General features: G+C 39.2%; 2 protein-coding genes across 2 annotated transcripts in view; both read left to right on the top strand.

Annotated features, from left to right (window-relative positions):
- Positions 1–2,999, top strand: part of LOC138042469 (putative beta-lactamase-like 1) — an 11,777-nt gene extending 8,778 nt beyond the window's left edge. The window contains exons 10-12 of the mRNA XM_068888377.1: positions 45–185; positions 972–1,087; positions 1,881–2,999. Of these exons, the coding sequence (XP_068744478.1) occupies positions 45–185; positions 972–1,087; positions 1,881–2,219 (596 nt within the window). The 3' untranslated portion in view covers positions 2,220–2,999. The remainder of the gene's footprint in view (positions 1–44; positions 186–971; positions 1,088–1,880) is intronic.
- Positions 3,000–7,542: 4,543 nt separating this feature from the next.
- LOC138042770 (zygotic DNA replication licensing factor mcm6-B-like) overlaps positions 7,543–10,000 on the top strand; it is a 48,351-nt gene continuing 45,893 nt past the window's right edge. The window contains exon 1 of the mRNA XM_068888771.1: positions 7,543–7,659. Coding sequence (XP_068744872.1) covers positions 7,568–7,659 — 92 coding nt within the window. The 5' untranslated portion in view covers positions 7,543–7,567. The remainder of the gene's footprint in view (positions 7,660–10,000) is intronic.

Genomic DNA, 10,000 nt, shown 5'->3' with positions numbered 1-10,000 from the left:
TATTTGGCCAGCAAGCTCTCACACTTAATGATCTTCTGTCAAAGGATACGTGTTTCCGAATGGAAAAGACGCTGCTGGGACTCCATGGGAAACCAAACTTGTCGATGGTTTGCTCATTAGAAGGAAAGAGGGTAGTGTATATGGCTATCAGTCAGTTATAGCGGTTGTACCGGAAATGAAAGTTGGTGAGTAAGGTTGAAATGTTAACTGTCTATGAATGTTACCTAGCTGAGAAAATACGTCTATATAATAGAACTACATACTGTCCAATTTGTAAATAATTGTCCAAAAAATTAAACCAGGCCGTAGGCCGAGTCCAATTTGGAAGTCCTCACCTTCCAATTATTTCGAAATTGGACAACCATGTAATCCTGTTACCTATTAAATCTGATGTGTTTATTCAAAATCACACTCAAATCAATCATATACATGCAGCATCATGTGTGAGCCTTCAAACTGGGGAAAACAGCAGTTTGATAGCAGTGATAATAACTGCAATGTGATTGGCCAATACTCGGTTCTTTTATTTATCTTTGCATTTGATTGATTGATGGAAAGTATCCAGACTTTTCTCAAATTGGACCATTTGTTCAAAGCTGAAGTACACGTTCCAGCGAAATATCCAAATTTATTTAAAATTTGGACAGTTGGCAAAAATTAATATTTAAAAATAATACATCTGTTGGAAATATTGGATTTTGATGCAGCTATATAATTAAGTGTAGAAATAATGTTACCATGATTGGTTCCTACTATACTGCACGCTTACTGCACATGTGCAATATATTACTTTTGATATCTTACACTCTGAGCTCTTACGTGATCGAACTTGCAAGGTCATAGTTCTACTGTGGAGCAGTTTGCAAAGCAATTGAAACTGTTTTCTTTGTTCTCGATAAGTGGTTTCCCTTTTTTTCTTTCATCTCTCTCTTTTTTTTTAATTTTCTATTTCCGTTTTTGTTTTAATACAGCCTTTAATATCTTGTGTACTAACTGCGAGGGAAGTCTGTCTTCTTCAGTTTACCTGAATTTTAGCCAAACGTTCCTCCCTGCAATTAAAGAGGTTTTACGAACTGTTGAACAACAGGTGAGTGCTGAAAGTTACGATTTTTCTTCCTCCTTCGAACAAAAAGTCTTTGTGAACTTCGGCTTCTCATTAACCCTAAACAAGAAGACCGAAATGCCTATCTTTGCAAAGGAGTGCAATGAAAAATGAAGCTTCGATTTACCGACATGCACTCTGAGGTTAAACCCTGGGTAGTTCAAACACTGGATGTGTGTTAGCTAAGATTGATAAGTCAGGAAATTGAGATGTCAAATGGGAAGACCAATTCAATTGTGACAGGGCGGCATTTGGACAGTCACGAAACTAAAAGCAGCAAGGAACTGAGGAAGAAATGATCGAGACTGGAAAGGACAAAAAGAGCAAGAATGAAATCAATAAAAACATGTTTCACTGATTGAACAGTTTGTCGTTACTCTTCTCGGAGAGATTTTTCTCTACGGTTTCCCTCTCTTATGAAACATAAATATTTGTTTTGATGTTGTTTAAGTTGATAAGTATTCTCCACACTACACACTTATCATTACAATTCAATAGCTGTTAAGTCGAAGCATTCGAACTAACATTCGAAAATGAATAAGTTCCTATGAATAGAAGAAGAATAATTTTTGTGACATAGTCTGCAAAACAAACAAAATATGTGTTAAGTACTGCAAAAATTACTCCCTTTGCGCTTTTTGTGATTGGCCCTTGCTTGAGTCTCCCTTTTTTCAGTCCAAATTCAATGATCCTTTTGTATACCCACTCAAGACTAGCTGCATAACAAGTAATCATTGTACGTCTCTTTAACTATCCTATACTCTTTCATTTCAAACAGAAAATATTGGTCCCTCCAGATGTCAAACCTTATATCGGAGTGTTCCGTGTGGATGGGCTTGGTTCACTGAAGTTTTTCGAGGCGTCAATGAAGGACGGTCATATGCATCTTTTCGGCAACGGCGTTAGCGATTTGTTCATTTTGAACTACACTGAACCATTGATATTTCAAATTCTTTCACCGCCAAATCTTTCTTGCAAAAGTATATTTATGTTTGGAGTTGAAGACGACCTTCTCGTTTACGATACTCCATCGCAGATCGATGGTCTTTCCGATAGGTTTACAATGCATAGTGCGCACCCAAGTGGGAGAACGTACTTTTACAGAGTGAGAGGTTGATGATTCACAGACTGACAGTGAGTTTAGTTGGAGTTTCTTTCGCCTTTGGCGATCCGAGTTAATCGTTTAAGTACGGGGACAATACTAGTTCGATCTATTCTTTCAACGAAATACTTCTTGTTATTTAGGTGACAAAGTCCTGTTACCCGAACGTTCTTATCACAAACATGCACACTCATTTATTCTGTTTGAATCCTGATCCCAGTAGAGAGCGTTTTTAAAATGAGTATCGAAAAAAAATATGATTGCTACGGTCAGTGATTGGCCATGTTACAAATCTCGCGCCATTTTTTTTAATGAATAATGAAAATCAACGACCAATAACAAACGAGGCCTGCACATGTGCATTTCCCCGCCCTTTGAACGAGTTACATGTAACTGCCTGTAATTCTGATTGGTTAATTTGCACCTTAATTCTCGGTTTTCACATGACGTCACGGCCGCCATGTTGGAGCCCCTAAGCAAAGAAACGGCGGCCATGTTGGAGCCCCGACGAAATCCTCTGGGAACTTAACTCTATTATTATGCAAACGTTTTCTTTTGTTTTCGTTGAAAAACATGGCTGTTGATCACGTGAGTGAAAACCAAAATAGTTTGGTCAGATAAATTAGTTTCCACTGACTGAGACCAGTACATATCAACATCCTCGGAGTGCGTCATGTCAAAGAGTAATAGCTGTAAGCGAAATCGTTAAAGTCTGCCCTTTTATAGTCGTATGTTTTACGTCGCACACGCCTTAATCGCTTAAATTTCACTGGAATAAAAAAGTCCACCAACTAATGATCAGAAGGGAAATCATTTTGCGAAGGGCTGGTGGTGGAAACATGGTCTATGACTTCAGAGAAGTTACATAAAAGTAGATCAACTTTGTTTCCAGAAATAAACAGAAATAAACAAATACCGCTAATTTCGTTCACCTTTCTTCTAATACCTATATATATGGAATATAAATAGACATCTCCTATTCACGAAAACTACGAAAATTGTACACAAACGGTTTAATGGTCACTTAAATCCGTTTGTGTTGGCCTGTAGCTCCACTAGCGCGTGCACTTGAATGAACTGGTGACGCATACGTAAATACTGATTTTGTAACCCCTTCATTTTTCGTGATTTTGCCTACTTTACTCGTTTGAATTAATTTAATTTTTAATTTGTATGTTAACTTAGATTAATTTAAACGTTTGTCTTTCAAATTATCAAAGTATCCGCTGACCAGTATTACGTTACCATATCGCGGGCTCAAGTTTAGAGCTCATCGAGGTCAGCTTTTTTTGCAGTTGACCGCTGACTTTCAATCTGGAGGAAAGTGCCCGATACGTAAAGAATAATTGAATAGGGCACAAAGACTTGGCGCGATCTGCTCGCTGCACTCTTTAAGAACGCTCGCAGGAATTCCATCGGGGCCAGTGGCTTTTGATGGATCCAAATTAGACAGGCAATCTGTCACCTCGTTGGAGGAAAGCGTGATCTCGGAGGTTTCCATATTCGTTCTCGTGGGATAGGATTGCAAACTACGCGCTTTGTCCTGCCTGGATGATGTAAACACAGAGCAAAAATAAGCGTTAAAGAGCTCCGCCTTTTCGGTTGCAGTTTTTGTTGTTTTTCTGTCAAAGATGATCTCAGCATTTGAGCCCAGTCGATGGTGTAGGATGGCTTTGTGGTAGTTCCAGAATAGTTTGGGGTTTTCCTTTAAGGAGCCTTCAATTTTAAGGAGATAATCACGATGTTTATGTCGGACAAGTTTCTTGATTTCATTGCTCAGAGATCTCAACCATAACTTCCGTTTTACGGTTTTATTTTCGCGATATTTTCTCAACGCACGGTACTTTCTTCGTGTGCAAGCTTAACTTCCCTGTTTATCCAGGGAGGGGAATTGGTGTCTCTGATGACCTTCATTGGGACACATTCATCAACTGTTGCTAGAAATAAATCTTTCCATTTATGTGACTTAATTGAGAACCACTCAAGGAGTTGACGCACCTCGTTCAAGACATTTATTCTTGACCGATAGTACAATTAATTAATTAATATTATGCAATGCTCTACCAATTGAGCTATAAAGCCACTCAATTGGGAGCACGTCAATTTTTTGAGCTCATTTGTTCCCGTAAAAGGGTTGTGGAAGGAAAGAAATATATATTTGAAGTGTGGGTTATAGACGAAAGATAGTAGGTTAGGGTTCAAGCCTCGTTTATGTTTAGGTGTCCAGATACAAGTCGATTACAAGTTAACCTGGCTTGAGCCTGCGATCCAATCGAAAACCTTAAGAGGTTTAGGGTTAGGGTTAGCTGATATTACTCCAGTTCATAAGAAAGATCTTCCGGAGCCAGCAGAAAATTATAGACCAATCTCACTACCTCCAATCGTGAGTAAAGTTATGGAACGCTGCGTTTGTAACAGGCTTTATTCCCATGTCTCGTAGTCAATTACATTTTTACAACACGGATTCATGCGTTCCCGTTCCTGCTCTTCGCAACTTTTGTTCGTATTCCATTCAATTGGGGAGGAACTTGACAAAAAAAAACAGACAGATGTTCTGTACCTCGATTTTGCCAAGGCTTTCGACACAGTTGACCATGCCATTCTTATTGAAAAGCTGAAATGGTACGGTGTTACAGGTCAATTGTTAGATTGGTTTTCTGACCACCTAAAGGACAGATCGCAGAGAGTCGTGATTAACGGCGAAGCCTCTGTGCGTCTACCGGTCACTTCTGGTGTACCCCAGGGTAGTCTTGTCGGCCCACTCCTCTTTGTGATATTTATCAATGACCTCCCTGATGCCATCCACAAGCATACCAGTACCGCCTTGTATGCTGATGACACCAAGCAGCACCGTACAATTTTAGCAGCGAAAGACTGTGATATTCTCCAGCAGGATTTGACAAGTTTGAACACGTGGAACCATGAATCAAATTTGAAATTTAACGCATCCAAATGCAAAGTGTTAACAGTTACGCGAAAGAAAACACCTGTAACTCACGAATATCACCTTGGCGAAGTAATTTTACAACGTGTTCAGGAAGAAAAAGATCTTGGCGTTACTATCTCTAGCAATCTATCGTGGGACTTGCACGTTACGCGAATTGTACTTAAGGCCAATAGAATGCTGGGTCTCCTGAAGAGAATTTGTCCTCTTATCACCGACATTAAAGTCAGGAGGACTCTTTATCTATCCCTCGTGAAATCACAGCTCTCCTATGCGACAGTGGTATGGTCTCCTGCTAGTGTCGATCTAAGAACGATCTTGGAAAGGCTCCAGAGGCGCACAACTCGCTGGATACTAAGAACTAGAATTGGTGAGATGTCCTATAAACAACGACTGCTGACTCTTGCTTTACTACCACTAACTTATGACAGAGAACTTAGAGGTCTTGTTTTTCTCTATAATTGTATCTTCGGATATACCGACCTGAATATCGGTAGATATGTTACTTTTATCACACATGGCCGATCTCGCTCTAAGAATCCTACCCTCGTACTAAAACCTGTTTACTGTAAAACTGCGACTTTTCAGGCCTCTTTTTTCAATAGAAAGGTAAAACCCTGGAATTTTATCTGTAATCTAGCCTCTTATGTCAAGTTTTCTAGTCTAAGTTCGTTTAAAAAGTTTTTGCGCGCCAATTATTTTACTTTATAGGACACTACTTGTAATATTGACATGCCCTGCACATGGTTCCTCTCACGTAACTGCCCTTACCACCGTTCTTAATTTTATCTGACTGATTTCACTTGTTCCTTACTGTGCACTATTAGTTATTAAGTAATGTTTAAAAAACGAGCAGCAGTGTTTTATCGGGTTTTAAAAACACGAGGCGTAGCCGAGTGTTTTTAGACCCGATAACTTGAACACGTGCTGCGAGTTTTTTGAACGGCTTCAAAAACATTCCACAAAGAGCGTGTCCCTCTGAACTTAAGAGAGGTGAATATTATCATATTTCAAAAACAAGCTACGCCTTATTAGTATTCTTTATATAAAGAATACTAACGTGGAGTATTTTATCAGGAAATAAAGCTCATACACGTGACGTTTTATCGATTTTTGATAAGCTGTTAGGCTCATGAATTATTAATGAGTTTTAAAATTAGATTTACTGTAATTCCACTACATTTTAGATTTCTTTTTAGATTTTTAATTAGATTTCAGGGTTGCGCCTCGCATGGCATGTACTTTTCCCGTTCGCGCAATCTCTTTTGGTCTTTTATTCATTCTTATCGATTTATTATTTGTACATATTTGCATATTGTTTATGAGACCAATAAAGTTGATAGATACCCATTTTGAATCATGAGCTGAGGCAAGCAGCTTTTAGAATTGCGTGTGTGGCTTACGAGCGTGCCCTCAGCTGAAAACCCTTTCGAGCCTCCTTAAACAGTTTGCTAGGAACTAAACCAGGATTACGGAACTGGATATGGAATACGGGATGATAAGTTGTTGAACTTTGATTTGTAATAAGTTTTTCGGATGATTTAGAACTGATCTTTTAATTTTTGGATGAACGGAATTGAGGAAGCAAGAAAAACTGTGGGATTTGAATAAATTCTCTTTCAAAAAGAATCAAAATAAAAAATCCCGATAACCCCTAATAGGGCTTCGTCGTTTGCATTTGCAAATTTAGTAACTTTAATAATGAGAGTTTTTTACAACAAACAACCTCAAGTTAAAATACAGATTTATCTTTCTGGGAATCTCTCGCCATTTTCCATTTTTCATTTTCCATTTTCCATTTTCCACCGCGCACCGATGGTTCAGTTGGTTGAGCACCGGGCTGCCATGCGGGAGGTCGTGAGTTCGACTCCGGCCGGACCAACACTCGGGGTCTTAAAATAACTGAGGAGAAAGTGCTGCCTTTGTAATTACATCCGCAAATGGTTAGACTTTCAAGTCTTCTCGGATAAGGACTATAAACCGTAGGCCCCATCTCACAAATATTTTCCATGTTCATTAGTTCCCTATGGGGCGTTAAAGAACCCACACACTATTCGAGAAGAGTAGGGGATACAGGATGAAGTTCCCGGTGTTGTGGCTGTCCTCTGTGATTATATGGGTGGTTGGGTATAGCAGGTCCACATCAGCTGAATAGCTGCCAAAACGTCAACCTGCTCAAACAAATAAATAACAAACAAACTTAAACTGTAGTTGAAGTTCACTGTAACTGGACAATTTGTGTTTTCTGTTTGTGCCTCCCACGGATACGCAATAATTGGCGTCTTGTTTCAAATAGTTTCTTGTTGATTCTCTGCCCTATAGTCAGATGGGGGGCTGAGGATGGGCCTCTTAACCATCCGGGATCTTGTTGTTACGAAATTTTCGCGCCAAACACTCATCTGAGGGATACTCGAGCAAGATGGACGTCGCTGATCGTACAACTGGAGCTGCACATGTGCGCGATGATCTCGCAGAGCGTTGTCAAAAGCTATTTCAAGACTTTCTCGAAGAGTGAGTGATATTCTGGTTAAATATATAGCATCTGTCTAGATTCTTTGGAGGGATTTGCAAGGTACAAAATAATCCTTCATTGAACCATGCACATTCGTGCATCAAGAGCATTCGAGCTTTGTATCTTCTTTGCGTACCATTTCTGGCGGTTCATCCCTCGCGGTGTTTTTATGATACCTTGAGCAAGTTTTTGTCCGATTTCCCTGTTAGCCCAATACCAATGAACGTTTAAAACGTTCTTATTTAGTGTTAAGGATACCAGCTTTATACTGGGCTACACGTTGTAGTTTTCTAAATTAAATATTCATTGTATTTATTGGAGTAAAGAATAGTTCAAAATTCTTTGACCCCAGGACAGTCACTTTGCTCGTTTAAATTTTCAACCAGGCTTCACTTTGTGTGGTACACATAGGCAGTTCTAAACGGAGAATGTGTTTAGTTTCAAATTATGAGCGATAACCTCCCCCCCCCTCCCGGGCGTTTGGAATGTTGAAGACTAGCTCATTCAAATTTCCGCCTGGACCAAAATTGCATTCAAATGCTCTACCCTTCTGCTGGATTTGTCAGATCATGTTTACTGTAGGTAGTTTTGATCGATGTATCAGTTAAAAGTCGGTCAACAGTCTGTCGATAGTCAGACTATAGTCAGTTGACAGATGATTATCAGCGATCAATCTTTTTTCTGTGCTTCTGGCTCTTCTTTCTTCAAACAAGGAAACACTGTGTTCAGGTTTGATGGCTTTATTGCCAACAAACAGGTAGAGAAAAAGAGTTTTCTGGTTTGCAGGAATCTATTTCCATATATCTCCATCACGTGTGGGTCGTGGGAAGCTGGCGAGCGGCAACGGTAATTACTTTGTGGTTTGCTGAACTTGATTGGGATTGGTGAATACACAATTGACCTGTCAGAATGAAATAAAAATGTTCACTGGGTTTTTGACTTGCACAGTGAAAGCCACCTCCGAGATTCATAGAAAAAAAAACAATTAAAGTAAGATTCTGTTTCTCTTGCTACTGTATTTGTTCACAAAAAAAGCATTACTTCAACAACAAATAATTATTCATTTAGTGACGGATATACCGGTAAAATTTTTCTCATGACCAAATTGCTCCAAATGTTACAAAAGTGAAAAACACATGCAATTCCCTTAGGGAATAATGTGACACAGCAAAAGCTGACACAGACAGAAACAACCAAAAATCTGTCGCCATTAACTACCGGTAAAACGCTATATCCCAGTTTAGTTGGGTGTCATTCCGGCTCGTTCCGGTATGTTCTGCTCCATTCTTGTTCATTTTGTTTCATTCTGTTCTTGTGTTTCATAACGCCCAAAAAGTGCAAAGCAGTGAAATAAGTGGTTTCACTTCTCAGTGTTTATTTCTTTGGAAAAATTAATTTACATTTCTTCAGAAGATAAACAGTAGTATTGGGATCATAAAAAAGGCAGTTGGATGACTTGAAAAAACCTCGACCCATTTCAGTATGCTCTCGTTCTCAATTGCTCGCGCCTCAGAAAGCAGGACATGACACGGCAAATCAATATTAAAGTACCCAACTTTTATTTTTATACATGTAACTACTCAATCGCGTTACATTGTGACGGTTTCAAGATAGGAAGGTAGATTGACAAAGTCAAAAACTTAAAATGTGCTAACATCAAAAACACCCTAGAACTGAAATCTGCACCTGGCACACAACAGCACAGTCACTCCTCTTGTGTCGCCAAAGGTATACGTATTCATCAATGGCAATGACATATGTTTTGTTTCCGTCTGTAATGCCTGACTTGGGTGCAGTTTTAAAACATTTTTTACTTTTTGCAGTTTTGCATTGTCTAAGGGCATCTTTCCTTTCTTACCCATACGGTTGCGTCCAGCTTAAATTCTTCCGAAGTAAAGAGCACCTGAACTAAACATACTGCAAAATTCCCTCAGGGTCAGTGATGACATCTTGACTCGTGGCACTTTCAAACACTTCTCTCTCTCTCAGAGATACTGTACTGCCAGTACAGAGTAAACTTGAAATACCACAACCATATAGAGTCAGACCGTTGACAGTCTGTGTGATTGTCAAGTACATTTTGATCATACGGCTGAAGAATAATTATGTCCTCCGCAATCACATAGAAACATACTGAAACACTAAACCCAATTACAGAAACTGGATTCGAAAGAGAACTTGACTCACTCGGTTTTCTGCATTACTCCCGAACAACATTCTCTGGGAAACTTTGGCAGACTTTATGTCTTTCATTTGTATTCCTAGTTGTGTTTGGTGTTACGCACTATTATTTAATAGTTTATTGAGGAATCAGTCAAGCAACAAGTTCATTAGTTTCTC

The sequence above is a fragment of the Montipora capricornis genome, chromosome 1 (assembly GCF_036669925.1).
Source record: "Montipora capricornis isolate CH-2021 chromosome 1, ASM3666992v2, whole genome shotgun sequence".
Taxonomy (NCBI): Eukaryota; Metazoa; Cnidaria; class Anthozoa; order Scleractinia; family Acroporidae; genus Montipora; species Montipora capricornis.
The sequence above is the reverse complement of the archived record's forward strand: the minus strand, read 5'-3'. Positions and strand labels throughout refer to the sequence as shown.